This window comes from Lynx rufus, unplaced genomic scaffold (assembly GCF_022079265.1).
Source record: "Lynx rufus isolate CCGP_SWC_20201006 ecotype Redwood Valley unplaced genomic scaffold, mLynRuf1.p SCAF_1, whole genome shotgun sequence".
NCBI lineage: Eukaryota > Metazoa > Chordata > Mammalia > Carnivora > Felidae > Lynx > Lynx rufus.
Window position 1 is genome coordinate 79,845,143 of NW_025814823.1, and position 22,768 is coordinate 79,867,910.

The 22,768-nt window shown below is 51.9% G+C and overlaps 1 protein-coding gene across 1 annotated transcript in view; it reads right to left on the reverse strand.

Annotated features, from left to right (window-relative positions):
* The window catches only part of IRS2 (insulin receptor substrate 2), a 31,759-nt gene extending 16,853 nt beyond the window's left edge, over nt 1–14,906 (reverse strand). The window contains 2 exon segments of the mRNA XM_047081756.1: nt 10,844–11,694; nt 11,696–14,906. Coding sequence (XP_046937712.1) covers nt 10,844–11,694; nt 11,696–14,850 — 4,006 coding nt within the window. The 5' untranslated portion in view covers nt 14,851–14,906.
* Between the last annotated feature and the right edge of the window lie 7,862 nt (nt 14,907–22,768).

The following is a 22,768-nucleotide window of genomic DNA, read 5'->3' on the forward strand; positions in this document are numbered from 1 at the left end:
TAGTTTCTGAGAAGTAAACTGATCCAGAAATGGTGCCTGATGGGACGTACCCCAAGAGTGTGGGGGGGAAGGGACTCAACGCTGGAGCGGCTCCTTCAGAATCTTCCAGCAAGGCCACCCCACTGTGAAGGGTGGGCACAACACTCCCCCGCCCCCGCCCAGAGACAGCCTTTGTGAGGGGTTCAGATGGCCCCTGTGGCTGCTGGGGGTTGGTGCACACGGAACCTCTGTCAGACTGGCTGAACCGTTTTCAACCTTAGGAAATGGCTTAAGACCCGAAAAATTCTGAACTTTCCAGCAACACAAGACAGACTCCAGAGTAGTGGAGATTGGGTGCGTATCACCCAGAGTTATTCTAGGAACTTAATTAAATCCTTCAAGCTGGAGAAACTCGGGTATTTTACTGCTGTGGTTATTTCATTTGGAACAAAGACTGCTAATAAACCAGCCGTACTGATAAGTGAAGCTACAAATAATGATAAGAAGTAAAATGGAATTAAGGTGAGTCAGTTCTACTGTATCTTTAAAATTCTGATACGACCCTCCATACCAAAACGTCATTACATTTGGAACCTGCATAAACTTTCAACGACAATGCTCATTTGGAAAGAAATGTCGAAGTAGGTAAAACTCTGAAGAATGTTTTCAGATTCATTAATGTTTGTAACTTTGTCAGGCTTTCATATCTAGTATTTCCACAGCACGCGTTATTCAAGTTTTAACTTTTTTACTGATCCAGCTGAAGTTAGTTTTCTGATGCTGAGTGTAAACTAACATTCCCCTATAATCCTATAGGGGGAAGAAATATTGAATTCGCAGTTTTGCAAGTAATAGCAAAATCATACCTAAAGGTTTGCAACTGAACTGTATGTGCATTAGAAGTTGACTTAGCAAACTAATGAAACGGGCTTCGGAAAAGTGTTGATCAAACTTACTTCATAAATCTAACTGGCAGAGAGTATGAGTAGCTAACGGATTTGTTTTCTGTTTCATTTGCATTGCAAAGTGCTATTTTAGGTCACTTTTATGCCAGAAAACAACTTACGAAAACCCTACTGTCGTATAAAAACAAAACAGAAGCACGCATTGCCACAAATCACCTGAGTAATTTATCTTTTAAAAACTGCATCCACGGGCGCCTGGGAGGCTCTGTTGGTTAAGCGTCCGACTTCGGCTCAGGTTATGATCTCAGGGTCCATGAGTTCGAGCCCCGCGTCGGGCTCTGTGCTGACAGCTCAGAGCCTGGAGCCTGCTTTGGATTCTGTGTCTCCCTCTCTCTCTGCCCTTCCCCCACTCATGCTCTCTCTGTCTCTCTCTCTCTCTCAAAAATAATTAAACATTAAAAAAAATACTAGTGAGGGGTGTCTGGGAGGCTCAGTCAGTTGAGCGTCTGACTTCGGCTCAGGTCATGATCTCATGGTTCGTGAGTTCGAGCCCCGCATTGGGCTCTTTGCTGGCAGCTCGGAGCCGGGAGCCTGTGTCTCCCTCTCTTTCTCTCTTCTCCTTCACTGCTCACGCTCTGTCTCTCTTTGTCTCTCTCTCTCTCTCTCTCTCTCCCCCTCTCAAGTATAAATAAACATTTAAAAATTTTTTTTTAATTAAAAAAAAAGCATCCAGGCTGTAGTGTAAGAAACTGACCACCGGAATCTCCCTTTCTAGCAATTTCTGTCCTCTCAAGAGCACAGGAGCTCCAGAACGCTGTCGGTTTCCCCAAGCCCCGGTTCCTCCACGCATTTTCTTCGCACAAAATCAAAGCGCCGTGCGCCCGCTAATCCCTGCCTTGTTTAATCCCGTTTATTGCTCAGAGTTTCTAAAGCATGATTTGCAGAGTTTTCAGACTGAGTAAGAACATCCTGGCCTATTTCCAAAACCTCTCCCCCACGTCACAGTCTCCCCCCACTCGTGCGCCCACCCTTCACCCTTCACCCGGGGCGCGTGGGCGTGGCCTCCACAGCAGGCCTGGGCCACTGACAGCCGTCCCGCTTTGGGTGGCTTCCCTCCACCCGCACCGGGCAGGCTGCGCTGAGGAAGGGATCCAAACCCGGCCCCAGGGGAAAGACCGCTGGCTTCCTTCACCAGGACTCCCTACAAGCAACATCGGAACATCAGGATCTTGCTTCCCAGCTCTTCATTCGACCCCGAAAGCGCTCCGCAGGGCCAGAAGCCGGACACCGGGAGCTCCGACCCCCGCTCCCCCCTGAACCCGGCATGGAAGGAAGCAGCGTCTCCCGGTCTGGCCGACCCGGGGGCAGCAGGTGGCCCCGGATCCCGCGAGGCCGGGTGGAGTACGGATGCACACGCCGCTCACAGTGGCAGGCGCGTGGCCCCGGGGCTGCCATCTGCTAGGAAGGAAGTCGTCTCTCCGAGGATGCCGGAGAGACTGACGGCTCACGTCAACAAAACCCTGAGTCACCTGCTAGAGCACAAGCCCGCGGATCCCGATGACATTTTTTTAAAAAACACGCACAGCTTACGAATTTTTGTCTGTCTACGTCTTCCCTTTACGCCTTTGAAAGTGGGGTTACAGTCGCCTCGTGAGGAAGGCAGAAGAACCCTTTCTCCTCATATAAAAATCCAGTTACATGTGTTTTTTGTTTTTTTTTTTTTTTTTAGAAAAACAAGATGGGCACTGGTGGAAGTATCCAGTCCCCGGAAGATTACCGACCACCTCGCAACACCCGATGGGCTAACGTGTCCGTCCTTAGGCAAATTCTACACCGGTTAGTTTTCAACCACACTCATCAAGTAGGTTCATGGCCCGTTTCTCAGAAAACCACTAATGGACTCGTTCACGATGAGGAGTACATGATATTTCACTTCTAGAATAAATACATCACAAAGACATCTCACGCGGTGACGGGATCCGCGGGGCCAGGCTGGACCAAACACAAAGAGCAACTTACATTTTCCCAGATAATAGAGGCTTTTCCATTTGAATCACCCCAAGAATTTTCTTCTCTTTTCTTTCTTTTTTTTAACAAGCAAGCACATGATCTTGAATGTTTGCCAAACCTTCGCTCCTTCTACCTCACCAGTAAACACTGCCCACATGGCCGTGAGCCGCGGTGTTTCCCTAATTTCCACCACACTTCCTTATTTAGGTGCCTCAGCCTGTCTCTCTGTCTGCCTGTGGACCCGTTAGGCTGTGTAGGAAGCAGTTTACTAAGATGTCCTAAAGTAAAAAAGACAGAATACCACTTCCATAGAGGCTGGGTTGTTCTGGAGGGAATGGGATGTATCTTGGGAGAAAGTTATTCATCAGCACACAAAGGACCACAGACACAGAGCATACTCTGTTCTTTCTTGATAATATTTACACACATTTCTACCAACCAATTAAATGGTGACCTTGGAGAAGACGTCTGACCTCCCTCGGCCTCTGTGCTCACAACCTTAAGGGAGTTACAGGATACTCATGGTTCCCAGCCCTTCTCCCTCACTCAAAGCATCCTTGTATTTTCTTCTGATTGTGTCCACACAGCGTGGAAAGACTTTTAACATATTTGGTTGGAGGGCAGGGCGGGGCGGGATCTTATCAAGCATAATCCACAGTTGGCTTTGCTGAAATGAAATCAGCTAGAGGAACAGGAGTCTTGTGGGTGCAGACAACGAGGAAGGGAGACTGGAAACCCCCAGAACAGAAGAGCGGCCAACAACCGGCAACAACTCGAGAATCCACAGACACAATGACAGCCATCAAAGTCCTATCCAATTCTAAGCGCTTCTCACCGCCAGGTGTTAAAACTGGTTTAAAACAATTAGGGGGCTTTCCTTCCATGCCCTTCCTGCCTGACTGCCAGCATTGTACTCCAGATGGATAAATGCCCCGAGGAAAGAAGAGAGAAATTAAGTAACTATCACCCAAGTGAAGTCAAAAACAAAATGTTACCTTGAAAGTTGCGCTGAGGCTGGTCTACATAAAACCTGAATGTAACGATTGCTGGGAGCTTCCAAAGCACAGCCAGGGGTGTAGGACTTGGAGACAACCTGACCTCATGTAAACAGCACTGGCTGGGGATCAGGTGCTCCCAGGCAGAACGCAAGACAATGCTGGTCCATCAGAACCCTTCCACGGTTTACCTTGTGGCTCAGGGAACCTTTGGGTGAGTCCCCGGGCCTCTCGAAGCTGCACATTCCGCATTCCCAAGAAGTGGCCCAGCCCACGTCACCGGGTTATGAAATACCATGTGGTAACATAGGTAAGAAAATGTCTCCACGCTATGAAGCGAAGAAAAACACTTTCTGGATTTTACACAATTCTTTTGACCTAAAAGGGGATGGGGCACGCATTAATCTTTCGGTATTGATCACGACAACGGATACATTTTCAATTCAGCGTCTCCAACCCCAGCTGCCTCTTTCAAATTCATTCGTTGTCCATCAGTTTTGGTATTGTTACACGCAACTTGGAGCCAAAAGATGATCTGATTTAAGTAACTCCTTTTAAATCTGCATAGAGGGAGCTCGGTATCACGTTCATAAGTATTAAAGATTATGCGTTAATACCATGTAAAAGCATAAATCATCCTCAGCTAAACATGGAACCTAAGGTAACAATTAAAATCACATAATATAACGGAATCTGCCATAATCCCCATTTTTAGCCATTGAAAACACTGAAATTTAATACTAGACTCTAACAATCCACTCAAGCGTTTATACCACTACCATATGGATGGATCAAAGCAGCAGTAAGATTATAATTATACTTCAGGTTATAAAGTTTTAACACGATTAGAGTACACGTCACTATTCAGTAGTTGAATCTCAATTAAAAACAAAAATTCACACCAAGCCTCTTGGAACATGACTACATGAGAAATGGACCCCCCCCCCTCAATATTTACTTCTGGAAAATTTGATACTCCTTACAATCAATACTAAGAAACCCGCGAGTATTTACAAAGTGCTACACATGTGGTCATTTATCTTGAAAGTATATGATGTACCACAGTATCTGACCAGATATTGCAAATTTCAGTAAAAACACAGTAAGGAAGGAGTGTTTTTTAAATCTTGTCTGTGGGCACGATTATCACGTGCGGCACAAGAAAACACGGCCACATCTGAAGGCACATTTACGCCGTCAAGTTTCACAATGTCCCTGCGCACATAAAAGCAACCTCGTGCCAATTTTATAATTTTCTAGTCCAAGAAATTGGAGCCGCTGACCGGACTGTATTTTATCTCTGGTAAACACGCAGCCTTGAAATTTTAGCCCAATTCCATCTCAGCGTCCGCGTGCGATGAATTCAATCAAGCAGCGAAAGCACTGCGCACAGAAGGGTCCTGTGTCATCCACACTCACGGAGCGAGATGCCAGGGTACAACATGCATTTCAGCTGCCTCTCCTCAAACTTCCCTCTGAGCCTCTCGTTTCAGTGCAGTCAACACACACGTCTCTGGGGCTCTCTAGAAAGAACTCGAATCGTCACTAGCAATTACCGACCGAAGCATTTCCCTTCAACGGTTGTCAGAAGAGAACCCACCACTGAACCCGGTCTCCACCGATCTACCTTCAACAATTACTAACAAAACAAAACCAAACCAAGAACACTGCAATCTTGAAGGACGCATTCGGGTGAATAAAACAAACACGGCGTCTCCCCCTTTAGATCCGGCTGGTGCTGTTTTCACGAAACCCACCACCTGATCAATAAACATGGTTGTTTGTAACTGATCACTTTAGAGGTTCAGAACACTTTGTTTTCATTTGCTCATTAAAATGCCAACGTGACAACGCCTTGCTTAGTTTGTCCAGAAATATGCATTCTATTCATGTCTGCAGGAGAGAAAATCTACAGAGAATTCCCCTATTATTCGTGGACTTGCTCAAGACCTGGCTTCGGGGCCCGTGTTATTTCCCTCTGAGTTTTTCCCCCACTCTACTTGGCACGGCAGATAAAAGAGTAAAGTTGCATTTTCCCTTAAGTTTCTGAGGTGAGACAGGACGACTGGATTCTGCGCTACCCCCAAAACCAAAATAACAACAACAACAAAACCCTCTCCACTTGCCAAATCTGATACCCTAGTTAACTAGCTCCTGGAACTACCCTTCTACAGAAAACGCATTAGTGGGAATTCTAACAGAAAGCCCACTTTGCCCATGCTGTGACTAAAACTGCTGAAGTTCTCCTCTTCAGAAAAAGAGACACAGATTCACTTGATACAGAGAACTCTAAAGAAAACAGCACGTTAGTTCTCTATTAAAATTCCTCTTCAGGAGGCACGGGCCCGCAGAAGAGTAAACGAATCAAACAGTGGAGGTGTTCCTACGGTGTCTGACGACCAAACGAATCCAAAGCACACAGCAGTGGCCACCCTAACCGAATCAACCGGAAAACTGAAGCCCCAGGCCCAGCACTGGATTCAGCAGCTGCAAGTTGACGGGTTCTGTGTTTTCTTTTGATACATCCCGCGCGAAGAGCCCACACTATCAATTAAAACACTGTAGGTTCATTCTAGTTCTCAATTTTCATGGTGACAGTATGTCTTGGTATGTAAACAAGTCATAGAAAGAAGGTAATCAAAAGTACAGTCTTCATGGAGTTTCAGCAGGAGGATGCTATTTTCCTCAGTTATTCTGCGATGTAATTTAAAACGCCACTCCATTGCAATTGATAATTATCTGCGAACAAAATCTCAAGTTAAATAAAGAGGGCGAAAACGTGGTTCTTGGAGACTGGAGTGGAAGCGGCAGTCAAGCAAAAAAGGCATGCAATTCTTAAAAAGGTATTTGCTCCATTTTCAGAGGACTAGGAGTTGTTGTTTGTTGTTGTTTTTTTAAGAACACTCATTGACAAAAGTGAGTTTCTTATAAATACTCATGGTTTCAAGGTAGTACCAACAACATCATTGGATTTACCAGCACGATCCTTTGGAAGAGCATTTTAACTGTTCCTGATTTTTATGATCTCCTGGACCTCCCAGGGGCCAAGGACACAGGAGGGAGAGGGCTATAATTGCCCCATTTTACAGACAGAGAAAGTGAGAACCAGGGATTAAATGGTTTCCCTCTGTCACACAATGACTCATTGAGATCAGCAACCAGAAACCTGGTTTCCTGATTCCTGGTTTAACGTTCCACATACTATGCTTCCTTCTACGAAGTACTATTTTCGTAAAGGTTTCTCTTTCAATAAAGGAAATAGAACAAGTCACGTGACTTTCATTCACGAAAGCCTGTGTGTTTTCATAAGCACCTTGGCTGTCTGTTCCTGGGAACAGGGCAGGAGCGGTGCTCCTTATTATCTTATTTCGACAAGAGCTGGCCGACCGAAGCAGGGAAAGCACGCCCAACAGAAAAATAAAGGGCATGTGGTCAAGCAATCTCACTGGAGTGCTAAAAATATTCAAGTTCTTTGTTTTAAGACTTCAACAGGCAATCTTTTTAAACATCAATTGGGACTGTACTGTACCTTTGGAAACCTTCCTCTTACCCCCAACTTCTCTGACCCTAGGACATGAATATATGGTCCTTATATCAAACAAAATTTAAACGGCAGATGCTTTCAGTGGTCATTCTTGTCTAATCTGCCTTACTCGTACATAAAAACCAATTTTAGAATAAAAATCCCGCTAAAGAGGAACACTAAGACAGCACCTTTCATAATACACACCAATCTATCATCATAGCACAAAAATGTATAAAATGAATTTTTACATGCTGTTTTAAAGCATAGATTCAGTATTACATTTCCAGGTCCCAAACAACAACACTCTGACAGATTGGTTAGACTTTCCTGCACATACACACACAAAACACACGGTAAGTACCCTTCCTTGCTCCCTAGTGAGACGCAGAATTTAAAGTTCAGTTTTTACTTGCTCTGGATCAATACACAACGATTGTATTATACATGCTATTATTATGTGTTAATGCAGAACATGCACACATGCACACACACACACACACACACACACCCCGAGGGTGCATTAACCGTGTCTTTGGTTCTAGCACTATAATCCCCCCATCCCCAATTCTATAGTAAACAACTACCAAAGGCTGGCTGCAGGAACCTTACGTCTTTGTTACCACTCATGCAAATGCCAACCCCTATGCAAATGACCCCAGACTATTCTGCTCTGGCATAATTAACGACGTGTCTCCGTGTGGAGCTCCAGGAACTCGGCAGGGACACACACACACCACTTCCCAGAGCCCGGCCAGCTCATGCGATGACCCGGGAGCTCTTTTCCCACTTCATCTTCAAAGAAATGCTTTCCAAGTCCTCCTGCTATAAATCATTCTCCCAAAGGACGCTTATCTCCCGTGAACTTCGTATTTACGAGCACCACGCACAAAATTTCTACAGCCACACGTGAGTTAAATAACAGTGGACGTTCATCTGCAGTTTCTAAACGTTTCCCTCCTGGCTCTGCAGACCACAGTTCAGGTTCCACGTGAATTAAGCCCACATCCTTGTCTTTCCTAGCCTCCTGTTCTCTGTGTCAAAGGAGCTTACTAGAAATCCATTTATCATGGGGTGCTCCTCACAGACCGGTTTTGGCACAATGGGTCAACTGCAGCTCTCGATTTTGCTTAAAAATAGTCCTTTTCCTTCTTAAAAGGGTGTTGACCACAGTGCTCACAGAGACTCTGGAAAACCAGCAACCAAATAGGATCTCATCTTTGCTCAGCCACTCCGGGGCATCTGAACTGCGGTTCTGGCTTCAGTCCTGAATCCTATAGGTTGAAAGGAATTTTATACTGGTGGGAACACAGAAGAAGCTAAAATCAGGTCTCTGGCTCGACTTATCTCCTGCAGTTTAAAATGTTCCCGAGTCTGGAAAGGGCATTATATCATACATGAATCACGTTTCTGAATGCATCTCCTTTATCAGAAAGGCCTTGAATCCTTTTCAGCTTGCAGACACAAACCCCCTGCTCACTCCTGCTTCTGCAGAAGCCCGCTCCGGGGCCCTCCGACTCCAGGCCGGGTTTTGGCCGCCTACACCCAAAGCAGTAAAAGGTGTTAGGTTCTCAGGCTGCTTCTCTGATGAGAATCAGATTTCAGCAAAGTGTGCTTTCGTGTTCACTAAGGCATAGACCCATTTGGGCACACGACAATAACTTTTGTGTGTTTGTCTCTTTTTTCCACTCAATTCCGGTCACGCTGGTGTGTTTCTATGGTCTGGGTCCTAGACTTTACTCGTCCTCCAACTTCAGGGCACAGTAGCAATTTTTCAGAAGTACCTGGACCGCCTAACTGAACTGCGAACAAAGTGACCTTTAGTTGAGAATCGTCGTTGACGGGGCACAGTCTGACAAGTTCCAACTGATTTAATTCCACGCTCAAGCACCATGTTCCTGACAATTCTCTAGGACTCTTTCCACCTTTCATTCTATGGTTTTAACAAAAAAGTAAAGAGCTCTTCCTTTTATATTAGAACAGGCTATTTACTCCGTAGCCGTGCTGTTAAATCCCACGGACTACAGGTCCCAGGCATGTTACAAGCCTTATGGCGGACTTAGCATTCGGCCGGTCTGTGTACTTTACCGACAAAAGGTGTACGGATTCCCAAGCCACCTCGACCACCTCGAAGGCCAGCATCTACCTAACACCACTCTCACGGCTTTCGGTTCCCGGGTTCCCACACAGCTTCCACCTTCCTAGCAGCAACCTCCCCGCCCCGCAGAAAGATCCATAACTAGAAACTTGTGAATTGAACATTCACCCCCTCTGCCCCCAGCCCAGTCTACACCACCAGCGGCAGAGCAAACACACCGCTCTCTCCTCATGGATATTTAATGGACTGTGAACACCACCACGGGACACCAGGCTCTCGGACTTGAAAACACCAGTGCTGTTGTCTCCCGCCCGTTTTCTCTAAAGCACTGATTCTGAAGCCCGACTGCACGGTAACATCCCCTGGGCAAACTCTGAGAACTGGTGCCTGGGCTCTGCCCACTGGGTGCTTTGCTTGAGTGCGCCCTGGGTGAGGCCCATTCCTTGAACCTCCTCAGGTGAGTCGAACACGGGACAGAGTTCTCAGAGGACGCCCCCCCCCCCCAACACACACAGCATCCCCCCAACAGCATCCGCATAGCCTGGGAATTTCTTAAAAATGCACATTCTAAGCCACACCCTAGACCTGCTGCATCAGAATCTCTGGGGCTTGACAAGGCCCAGCCCTCCAGGTTTCTAGCAAACACAGACCAGGTGACTCCCGGGCAGTCTCAAGTTTGAGAACCACTGCCTTGGTGTGGTATTTAAACACTGTCACCATTGCAGACCCTCAGGAGAAAGAGAGTCTCCCTTAAGGAAAAGCCCTGCAGTTTACTTGTAAAACTGAAACAGTTAACTAACTGTTCCCTGTTGCAGCCACCAAAATGGATGCTCATTTTCCAAATGACTTTCAGACTTGTTTTTGTAAACTCTGAGGCTCAGCAGAAATCAGGGGGGACCTGGTTTCAGGAAAACAAAGAGAAAGGTGAGGGAGCAGTCAGGACTCCAGGTCAAGAACCGCCAGCGGGCACTCTGGGGGGGGGGGCCTAAATGGGGGGGGGAGGGGGGGGCGGAACTGGCCCTGCCCTGTGAAGGAGGAGGGAGGAGAGAGGCGGTGGGAAAAGAACAAGGGGGCGGGGCCCAAACAACGAATCCCAGCCTCCTGGGTGCGAAGCTGCACATTCAACTCAAAGACCACTGGGCCGCTGCGGCTGTTTGGCGAAGAAGGAAGCCGGGGGAGCCAAGAGGAAAGCAAAACAAGGCGGCTCGTCCAGTATTTTGGCGCTTGTGTCCAGGTACCAAAGGAGCGGATGGTGGTGAAGCCAGAGCGGCCCTCTCCCCGGCCATCCCACCCTGCCTCCCGCCGACCGTCCGCAAGATTCCAAGGGCCTCACCTTTCACAATGGTGGCCTCCTTCAGGTGATGCGACAGGAAGTCAATGCTGGCATAGGTGTTGGCGGAGGGCAGGGCGCCAGGGCCGGGCCCCCCGCACACCCCACCGGTGCTGCTGCCCCCCACCGCGCTGAGGAGACCCCCCAGGCTACGGGTCCGGCCCCAGGCGCTCTTGTCTCCCGGCTGCGGATGCGGAAGCTGCGGCGGGCCGGGCGACAGCCCAGGTTCGTCCCTCACGTCGATGGCGATGTAGTTGAGGCCGTTCTGGAAGCCGGCAGAGGTCTCCCTGCGCATCGGAGAGCCGCTGCCCCCGGGGCACCCGACCAAGCCCCCCGGCTGACTCGGTAGCCACGGCCGCGCCTGCTGGGGGGGCGGTGGCTGCAGCTGGCGGGGGGACGTGGGGCACTCGTCGCCCCCAGCCAGGCCGCCGCCGCCGGCCCCTTCGCTGCTTTTCCTGAGAGAGACGTTTTCCACGGAGGCCGAGTTGTGGCGCTTCGGGTTGTGGGCGAAGGACGGGGACACGGGGGTCACAGTGGTGGTCGAGGAGAAGGTCTCGGAGCTGTGGCGGCGGCGGCCCCCCTGCGGGTCTGCGCGGATGACCTTGGCCCCCCGGTGCGGGTCCGGGGGCTGGCTGGCCTGCAGGAAGGCCTCCACTCCCGACACTTGATCCCTGAGACTCAGCCTCTTGACGCCGGACGTGGGGCTGGTCACGCGGGCACCTTCCGGCTTCGGGGGGGCGGCGATGGGTTGCGGCGGGGTGGCAGCCACGCCGAAGGCCATCTCGGTGTAGTCACCATTGTCCCCAGTCTCCGAGGACGACGAGGAAGCAGCGCTGGGGCCCTGGGCGGCGGGGGGCGGGGGGCAGGCGGTACAGCTCGCCTGGAGGGGGCGGCGGCAGCGGCTGCGGCTGCAGGGCGGAGGCGGACGCCGCAGGGCGCGGGGGCAGCGGCGGGTAGGGGGAGGAGGCCTCGGGGGACAGGAGGGCGTCCAGCGAGCCCACGGGGTCCCCGCCCTGGGGGCCCGGCTTGGGTGACTTGGGCGAGCTGAAGTCGAGGTTCATGTAGTCGGACAGCGGGGAGCGCTGTCGGCTGTCGCCGCTCGTGCCCGGGGTGCCCGAGCCCAGGGAGGAGGCCGGGCTGCTGGCGGACAGCAGCGAGGACGACGAGGCGGCCGAGGCCAGCAGCGGGGGCGCGGGAGGCGACAGGCGAGCTCCTGCGTCGCCGAAGTCAATGTTGATGTACTCGCCGGGGCTCTTGGGCTCGGGTGGCAGCGGGTACTCGTGCATGCTGGGCAGGGTCTGAAGCCCCTCCAGGGACAGGCGCGTGGGCCGCACGGCCCGGCAGCGCTGGTTCAGGAAGCCCTCTGGGCGGCTGCCAACGCTGCCACCTGGCCTGCCAGGCGAAGGCACTGCTGGGTGAGGAGGCTGGGCGTGGCCGCCACCGCCGCAGCCGCTGGACGGCGCGGTCCCCGGGCTGGCCGGCGGCTCCAGCCTCTCCTCTTCCAGGATGCGCCCCACCGGAGAGCTCATGAGCACATACTGGTCGTTGTTGTCCCCGTTGCAGGTGTAGGGAGCCTTATAGGAGCGGGGCAGGGAGCTGTGGCAATAGCCGGGCACTCCCCTGAGCGTCTCCCCGCTGCCATGCAAGGCGGCCGAGAAGAAGTCGGGAGGGGTCCCCGAGGCGCCCGCGTCGCTGGGGGACATGTTGAGGTAGTCCCCGTTGGGCAGCAGCTTGCTGTCTGCGTTCTCCATGGACAGCTTGGAGCCACACCACATACGCATGTACCCGCTGTCCTCGGGGGAGCTCTCCGCCGGGGAGCTCGCCTTGTAGCTGCCCCCGCTGGCCGGGAAGGCCCTGCCGGCCGCGGGTGTGGACACCGGCGCTCCCGCGGGGGGCAAGGCCGCAGCGGCAGCCCGAGGCTGCAGGATCTGCTTTGGGGCGGACACGCTGGTGGGGCTCATAGGCATGTAGTCGTCACTCCTACAGCTGCCACTGCCACCCCCCGTGAGGGCTGCGCCGGGGGTCATGGGCATGTAGCCGTCGTCCGTGCCCAGGTTACTGCTGGAGCTCCTGTGGGAGCCGATCTCGACGTCCCCGTAGTCCTCGGGGTAGGGGTGGTAGGCCGCTTTGGGAGACGAGGCGGGGCAGGACGGGCAGAGGCGGCCGGAGCTGCCAGAGAAGGAGACCCGCATCAGGGTGTATTCGTCCAGGGACGCAGAGGAGGGCTGGGGCACGGGCCGCTGCCGGGCAGGTGTGGTCAGGGAGTACGTCCGCTTCCTCAGGCCTCTGTCCACGTCCTGGGCCCCGTCCCCGGAGACTCTGCGGTAGGGGCGGCCACAGTGGCTCAGGGGCCTGTCCATGGTCATGTACCCGTACAGCTCGCCCCCGCTGCCGTCCCGGGCCGGGGGCGTCTCGGCAATGGACTCGGGCGTGTTGCTCCGGTGGCTGCAGAAGGCCCTCAGGTCCCCAGGGCTGGAGCCGTACTCGTCCAGAGACATGAAGCCGGGGTCGCTGGGGGACCCCGAGGCCGAGGCGCTGCCGCTGGAGGGCCGCTGGCTCGCGGGCTGGTGCAGGGGGTGCTGCAGGTGCGGGTGCGGGCCCGGAGGCGGCGGGTAGGAGCCGGAGCCGTGCCCGCTGCTGGACGACAGGCTGCTAGGGCTGGTGGCTGCTGGGGGCGAGTGCGCCACGGGCATGGACATGGAGCGGCTGTGTTGCAGGGCGCCCCCTGCCGGCGCCAGCGCCACCTTGCCCGCGCGGCCGCCGCAGCCGCCGCCGCCGCCGCCGCCGCTCAGGGTGTGTGAGCGGCTCAGGGGCGTTCGCACCGGCCCGGGGCTCAGGGGACTCCCGGCCACCGACACGGGCCTGCCGCCCGCCGCCCCGGCCCCCGCCGCCGCCGCGCCGCCGTCGCCCTCGCTGGCCGTGCGCACCCGGCACGAGCTGCACTTGGCTGCCGGCGGGGTGGCGGCCAGGCTGTCGGTGCGCGAGCGGCGCACCAGGCCCGTCTGGCTGGGGGGCAGGTTGACCAGGTGGTGGTGGCGGCGCGCGCCGGGGACGCTGATGGGGTGTGTGGAGGACGAGCCCGACGACTGGCTCTTGCTGCGCGGCCGGAACTCGAAGAGCTCCTTGAGCGCCTTCATGGCCTCCAGGATGGTCTCGTGGATGTTCTGCGCCACCACCGAGTCGTCGGCCTGCATCCACAGCTCACCTGGGCCCGTGACGGCCGACCGGCCCACCTCGATGAAGAAGAAGCTGTCCGAGTGGCCGCAGCGGCGAATGTTCATGAGCTGCAGCGTCACCGACGGCTGCTCACAGTTAAGTTTCACAAAGCCGATGGTGCGCGCCGACAGGCACAGGCGGTACACGCCCGTCAGGTTCCTGCTCTGGCCCAGGCCCTTGGGCTTCAGGTTCACCTGCCACACCTCGCGGTAGGCGGCCGAGGCGGGCGCCACCAGCCCGTAGCTGTCATCGGCCGCGGCGGCGCCGGCCGAGCCGCCCAGGGCGCCGGGCAGGGAGGCGCTGCAGGACGCGGCGGTGGCGGCGGCGGCGGGGGGCGCGTCGCCGGCGCCCGCGCGGCCCTCGCTGACCAGGTCGGTGAGCGCGCGGTACCAGCCCTCCTGCTCCTGCTCGTTCTCGGCCGCCACGGCGAAGTACTCGTCCTTGGTGTAGAGCGCGATCAGGTACTTGTGCTTGGCGTCGGCGCGCTTGTTGATGTTCAGGCAGCAGTCGAGCGCGATGACCCGCTTCGGGGCGCCCGCCTTGCTCCGCCACTTCTTCTCGCTCTCGTAGTACTCGAGCCGCGGCGGCTGCGGCGCCGGCCCCCCGCCCGCCGCCGCCGCCGCCGCCTCGTCGCCGGGCCCGCGCAGCACGAAGAAGCGCTTGTGGCCGTGCTTCTGCTTGCGCAGGTAGCCGCACTTGCGCACGCTGTGGTTGTTGTTGTTGTTGTTGTTGTTGAGGTTGGGGCCGTCGCCACCCGCCGGCCCGGGGGGCCCGTGCAGCGGCGGGCTCGCCATCGCCGGCGTCTCAGGCCGCGCCGCCCGGCCCGCCGTGGAGGAGCCGCGGGACAGCGGAGGGGGCGCGGGCGGGGGCGGCTCCCTCCCCGCCCCCCCCACCCTACCCCCTGCTCGCCCGCCCGAGCCCGCGTCCCTCGGGCCCAGGAGGTGGGGAAGGTCGGGGGAGGCCCGCGGGGGCCGGCACCGCGCGGTGGCGCAGCGCCCTCCGCGCTCCCGGGCCCCCGAGGATGCCCGGCGCGGGCGGTGGCCGCCCCCTGGCCCGGCTCCCCGCGGCCGCTTGCCTCCCGGGCTCTCGGGCGGCGCCTGGGGACTCGCTGGCTGGGCCGGGAGTCGGGGTCCCCGAGCCGCGGGGCCGAGCTTAAGGCGCGCGCGGCCGCACCGGTCCCGCCGCCGCGCCGCGCTCCGGGGTGCCGGGGTGCGCCCGGGCACTCGGGGTCCGCGCCGCCACCCGGGCTGCTGCTGCTGCTGCTGCTGCTGCCGCCGCCGCCGCTGCCAACGGCGACCCGGGATCGTCGCGGTCCCCGCCGCACAGCGAGTAACACATCGCGCACCGAGTGACTGAACTAAGAGCAAAACAACATGTGACTCGGCGTGACGCAGGCACACACGGCGCGGCCGCCCCGCCCCGCCGCCCGCATTGGCGCCGCGCCCCCCGACGGACGGCCGGCGCGGCCAATGGGCGCGGGCCGCGGGGGGGCGGGCCGCGCGCCCCCGCCCCGCCCCCCTTTCTCCCCGGGCTGCGTTTCCCGCCGTCCCCTCCCCCTCCCGCGGAGGCCAGGGCCCGGGCGGGGTGGGGGCCGGCCCCGGCCTCATTAATCAGAGGCTCGTTGTGGATGCCGGCGGAGGAGATGCCACCCAGGGCGGGAAAAGGGGCGCGCACGAGGGGCGGGGGCCGGCCGCCGCGCGGAGGGCCCTTCCCTCCCGCCTTTGACTCAATTAATTGGGCTCGCAGCTTCCGCCGGGGAGGAGACCGGGGGAGGGGACACTGCAGGGGGCGGGGGGCCGGCGGAGATCAAGGGCCGAGACCGCCGAGCCGGGGGCCGGGCGCCGGCGAAGGGGGCGGCAGCACCCTTCCCTCGGGCCCCGCGTCGCCCTGCTGCCGCTCCACTCGCGGGGGCAAGAAGGGGCAATGAGCTTGGCCGCCCTCTCGTAACCCCCTCCCACCCACACGCACACTTGGGCGAGCGGATCTGGCGCCCAAACTCGGGGTGGGCGCGCGCCCGCCCCGCCGCGGCGGGTTTGCGCCTGGGTGGTTCCCGGGTGCCCGGCCCGCGCCTTGTTTACGAGCATCACATTAGTCACCGGTGAGCGCCGGATCGATAGCAGCTCGGTGCCCTTTCCTGGAAGGAGGGGAGGGGCGCGGCGCCCCCTCCCTCCCCGCCGCCCCCGATCCGGGGCCGCGCTCGCCTCGGGCGGCTCCCAGGGTCCCACCCGCTCGGGGGCGCCCTTCCCCCGCACCCAGGTCGTGGGCTCTTCCGGGGCGTCATCAGCGCCATTCACTTGTCAGGTTCTCGGGAAGTTGAAATCGTCTGTTTGGGATGGAACCAGAGAAAGAGAAGGAGGACGAGCGGGCGTACAAAAATGCAGTTTCCATAGTGCCGGAAAGAGGGCGGGCTCCAGCGAGAAAACAGCCCGCAGCCCGGGTGCCCGCGGCGGGTGCCCGCCTCCCACCCGACCCTCCGGGCCCCGCGCGCGTTGGCGCGGACGGCGGTGGGCGGCTCCAGACCTGCGCGCCCTTCGCCGGCAGTCGCTGCCGTTGAAGATGCCCTTGAAGAAGTGCTTCCGATATCCCCGTCTCCATGGCTTTTGTGACGGCTTTTGTGACTTTCAAAGTCGATTGCAAATAAGAACCCACGTGGTCGCGTCTCCCAAATGTCACGGTGGGGGCAGCTGGTGAGGATGTGTGTCCCTGAGTTCAGACCGCAGCCGGCTCCGGGTCTCGCAGGAACTGAGAAGGCTAACAAAACAGGCCCTTGTCTGTTTTCTTTCTTTAATTCGTGTGTCTTCATGAGATAATTGGAAACAATAACGTTGGTTATTTTTTATTAAGTCCTGGACGTTTGCCTTTGAATGCCCTCTATAGTTTATAAGAGTCTTTATTTCAAATGCAATGAAGTCTTAAGTCTAAGGAAAATGTAGGTTTTGAAACGGTGATAAATATGTTAACATACTTGTAGGCATGTGACTTAAAGATCCTGCTAGTTAATGTTATGTGCCCCCAAAAAACAGCGTTTTTACTCTTTAGCATGTACACCGTTATGATTCTCGATGAGTCGCATAAATTTGGGAAGAATAATCGGTGAGGCATATATCATAGGAGGGTTTGATATATAAAAAGTATATTTAGAGTCCATCTTCCATTTTCAGTCATGCTTTAAAAAAATAATACCTGTGGGAATGTCGTTTCACGTGTGTGCCTGCATGCATGTGTGTGTCCTGTGTGTGCACCTGTTGGGTGCACCTTCCTGAACACGGTAGTCCGGCTTCCTGTTCCTTTCAGATCTTGTTGTCCTTCCTCCGTTAGCAAATGTTGCCTAGCAATAGGTCTACTGGGAAAGGAGGGATGAAGGAATTCTTATCTGGGAGTGGAAGGGAAATGTGGCCCAGTTTTATTGGCTTTGTGATGATTTCCGCCTCCCCACAGGAAGGGTCTGAATGGGTCTGCCTGTGTGTTCAGGAACCCTAACTAGCAGACGGGGACGTGGCACAACCTCTAACTCAGCCTAACGGGATACTGAGCTCCACTGAGCTCCTCGAAGAAAGTACTTCTTGCAATTGTTCCGTTCTTTCCTTTTTGGTTGTGGGTTTTCGTACAAAATTGCAAACTAATTGTCATTCTGAAGTCCTAGAACCTCGAAATACAAGTGTGGGAGGTACAATTTCCATTCTCATTAAGAAGTCAGCCCATGAAACCGACAGTAAGGAACTCTGTCATTAGAGGTATCCCTGCCTTCCTTCCTTCCCATTGCCAAATAAGCGCTTTATTTATTTAAAGCTTGTTCGACACCTTGTGATTTTCCAACTGTTCCCCCATACTTTTTCAGCAAAAGTCAGCTAATAACATCTGCCAAGCTGCTCTCCACGCATGGTCTGTTGCCAACAAGCAGCCTGGATGAAAGTTTTTCTCAGGGTCCAAGACCTTCCCTTGGAAGTTCTCTTTGGTTTTACAGATAACTAACTGGCCGTATCTTTTAGCAAGGAGTGTTTTTCTGTTTGCTTGTTTTGCTTTCTTTACATAAAATCGTACACGAGGACTCTTTTATTAAAACAAAAAGTCCTTACTGGAATAATTTAATTACCTATTATAAAGCAGTCAATTTCATTAAAACGTAGACGTTAAAAACGCACCACAAATCCACAATGCAAATAATAGTAAGCATCGTTAATTCTCTTCTCTGTTTCCTGTAACAAAGGCACACATAAGGAGGAGAAAAGTAGATAACGTTTTAGTGCTTGTGAGTTTTTTTTCTTTTTAATTCTTAACCCTGTGTAGCTGTTTGACAGTATTTTCTATCTAGATGAACTGTATCTAAAAACTAACTGAGCAGATAGTTAAGTGGCATACTATACGACCAGTTAGAATAGCTTCAATTTAAAATGTCCTTTTAAATTTAAATTTAATTTAAAATGTGCTTTATGAGGAAAAAAATAAAGTAAAATAAAATAAAATGTGCTTTAGAAGGTACGGATTTTAAGTTCAGAGGCTTATGTCAGAGGACATGTTCAGTCTTTTTAAAAAGTAGAGCATTTCATCACATTTTGCCGTATTAAATAATGTGGTTCAGTAGCTCATTTAATAAATTTCTCTTTCTCTGATGAATGAACCAGGAAGAGACAGACTTTTCCCCATCTAGAATTCATAAGGGGACGTCCTGCACTTTCAAAGCTGGTTGTTTTTTTTTTTTTTTCACAAATATATTTGCTAATATGTTTCAACTGAAATTTCACAAGAATTTTGTAACATGCTAATTCTGTGCAACAGAATGATTTACAAGAGAGAATGTAACTGCTGTTTGGATACCTTACTACCTGTGCATGACTTTTCAAATATCTAAAGCACCAAGATTTAATGGATTGTATTGGTTCCTTGGACATTGTGAAGGTTTCCACTTTAGTATTTATTTTGCTCATTGTAGGTACTTGTGTATCTTAATTTGTGTCTTTCTGAAATATTCACTGGGGAGAAGGGATTTTCTCAAATAAATGACTATTTCATGTACACGTAAGGTGAAGCAAACTACTATAACTTTAAACATGAGAATTCTTCTGGAAAATGTATGCACTGAATCAAAACTCCTTGGAGAAAATGCTCATGTAGTAGCACAGCTAACCCAATACTCGCAACATTTTCATTTTAAATATGTTGAAGAAATGTATAAACCAGCAATTACAAAGTGACTATGGTTAGTAACTTAACATTTTTATTAATTCACCTCTGGATTTTGTGGTGTTTGAATTTTGAGACTATATTTCTAAATTCAAAACAAAACAGACCTTCCCCCCACAGACTTTCCATGATAGAAATTAAAATTTTACATGAATGACTGCCTAACATTACTGAAGCGTAAAACAAACAAAACAAACAAAAACAAACCAAAAGGGTTTCTTCTTAGAATAACCCTCTTGGGATGCTTGGCCCTATAACAAAACTCACGTTTTGCACGACCAGATTGGTGCCCTGGGTAGGTATTGGCTGTCAGCGTTCTAGCTGCTGTGTTAAAACGTTGTTTGGTTGGTGTTACTGTGGTTTTCTGTCAGAGCAAAGCAAAATTGTCTGCCTCTCAATGTGTTGATCACCAGCAGATGACATTAAAAAAAGAGTCTCTAAAATGACACAGCTATATTTTCTAGAAGGGAGGGGGCATGAGCGGTGAGGAGAGCCATGTGTCCTTGAACAGAGCAAATGTTAGGGAGGAAAGATCAGCCCGTGTTCATTGATCCCACTGTTTGCTCTAGGAGCGAGCTTTCGCCCTGTTTGTAAACTGCTGCGGGGGTGGGGGGGTGGTGAGCAGGACACAAGCCACCCTGCTTTTTGCCAGCTGCTCCGGCGTTTTGTGGAACTGGATTGTAGTCACAAACCTTCCCCTTTGCTGCAGCTCACGTGCTGTCCCAGGCTTGCCTTTGAGTCTGTTTTCTAGAGTTGTTTTGAAATCCAACCTAAAGATAACAGCGAAATGTGACCCGTTCTTGTGAAGAGTGCCACCACCCGGCCGTGCTTCTTCCTAAGGCAGAACAGGCTTTTTTGCAAGACGCTGCAGCCAGGGAGGTGGCCGAAAGTTGGTTACAACCTAACCTACCTTACACTTGGTGTGCACAAATCTCTAAATAGGTGGGTAGAAGCAGTTTGGGATAAATCTGACAATGAGCAACTCGAGGCACAATCAGAGGACAAATGAAAGGACACATTCAGTTTAAAAGCTTATTTTTTATGATTGGGTAAGTATCAAGCCAATATGTTCACATTTGCTGATATATTTTAGCTCAATTTGCATATTTACTTACCAAGAGCAGTTACTGTATGAAACTGAGTATCAATGTTCGTTTAAGACTTTGGAAAACTTCGTAGGCAACACAATGAAAACAAACAAAGATCTGAAGTCAGGATTATTGTGGAGTAAACGTGAGTTACAGTCAAGATTGGTTTGTCTTGCAAGCAAGCTTTTTATCGCATTTCTTCACTAAGTCGACTTGTCAGTCTCAAATTTTTGTTTTTAGAATAAGCCAGTCATCTTGAGGGATATTGAAAAGCAACGTTTGAAAAAGTACGGATGGGAAAGAAAATGTATCTTAAAAGCCAAGAATAACAAAATCATTTTTAAACTGCAAATAATAAGTGGCAGTTAATAAATGTCAAATGTGGCTATTTTTTATTAAGATAACGTGAACTTACGCACTCACGACTTACTTACCAACTCTAAATGTAAAAATTACATTTTCTTTTTACTTGTTTTCATCCGTCTTTAGGGAATCTAAGTACTAGAGGTACTCAAGGTAGGAAATGGCGTTTAGAGGTGAGTTATCTACGTAGAGTGAAGAAATGAGAAGATTTGCTTTCTTTACTGCCAAGCAAGCCTTTCTGGTGCCTTTCTCTGTGGTTGGACAAAAGGTGGTGATATGTAAAACAGCAATAATAATAACTAGTAAGGATAGCTCATCCCTATACTCACGTATGTTATGCAATGCGATCCGTACCAGTCTGTGGGACGAGTAAAATACACACAATTCTCCCATGATGCTGATACTGTAAATACATGATTCCATTGCAAGTGGAAATAGAATCTTGTTCTTTTCATTCCCCCCCTGGGCAAGCTTCACTACCCTGTCCTGTGCACCCACATACAATGTTTCAGAAGCACGATTAACTTCTTATATATTATTATTGTACTTTTTACCTTGTTTAGATCATGTGTAACAGAGGATATCGACTGCACTAGCTTGAGGAAATACGAATTAGTGAGGTTCACAAGAAAATAATGCAGGTGCATTTAGTGCCGTTTTCTGCTCCCGGATGGGTGTTAATTGCAGATAGTCAGTTTAGATAAGCTGGTTCTCAGAATGACCACTGCAAACACCAGCCATGTCCCGCAGCTGCCGGCTCTTTTTTACATGTCAGCCCAGCCTCTTGCTAAAAGAGGACAAAAATAAGAATTCCATATAAAAATGTTCTTCTTAAAAATTTTTATATTTATTTTTGAGAGACACCGAGCATGACCAGGGGAAGGGCAGAGAGAGAGAGAGAGAGGGAGACACAGAATCCGAAGCAGGCTCCAGGCTCCGAACTGCCAGCACAGAGCCCGACAACAGGGCTCGAACTCACAAACTGTGAGATCATGACCTGAGCTGAAGCCGGTCGCTTAACCAACTGAGCCACCCAGGTGCCCCTAAAAATGTTCTTAAAATTACTTGTTGTACTGGGGCGCCTGGGTGGCGCAGTCGGTTAAGCGTCCGACTTCAGCCAGGTCACGATCTCGCGGTCCGGGAGTTCGAGCCCCGCGTCGGGCTCTGGGCTGATGGCTCAGAGCCTGGAGCCTGTTTCCGATTCTGTGTCTCCCTCTCTCTGTGCCCCTCCCCCGTTCATGCTCTGTCTCTCTCTGTCCCAAAAATAAATAAAAAAATGTTAAAAAAAATTAAAAAAAAATTACTTGTTGTACTGCAAGACTGCCTTTTTATGTAGCAAATAGTAAGAATTAAAAAGCCATATTTATGGCTGCTGTTTGAAAGCAAACGGACAATGGAATATATTGCTATTTTGAGAGTTGACATTTTTCTGTTTTTATTTTGGGAAACTGGTACCTGACTTTAAAATTTCTACACCGTATCACCTCACGCCAGTCAGAGTGGCCAAAATGAACAAAGCAGGAGACTATAGATGCTGGAGAGGATGTGGAGAAACGGGAACCCTCTTGCACTGTTGGTGGGAATGCAAATTGGTGCAGCCGCTTTGGAAAGCAGTGTGGAGGTTCCTCAGAAAATTAAAAATAGACCTACCCTATGACCCAGCAATAGCACTGCTAGGAATCTACCCAAGGGATACAGGAGTACTGATGCATAGGGGCACTTGTACCCCAATGTTCATAGCAGCACTCTCAACAATAGCCAAATTATGGAAAGAGCCTAAATGTCCATCAACTGATGAATGGATAAAGAAATTGTGGTTTATATACACAATGGAATACTACGTGGCAATGAGAAAAAATGAAATATGGCCTTTTGTAGCAACGTGGATGGAACTGGAGAGTGTGATGCTAAGTGAAATAAGCCATACAGAGAAAGACAGATACCATATGGTTTCACTCTTATGTGGATCCTGAGAAACTTAACAGGAACCCATGGGGGAGGGGAAGGAAAAAAAAAAAAAAGAGGTTAGAGTGGGAGAGAGCCAAAGCATAAGAGACTGTTAAAAACTGAGAACAAACTG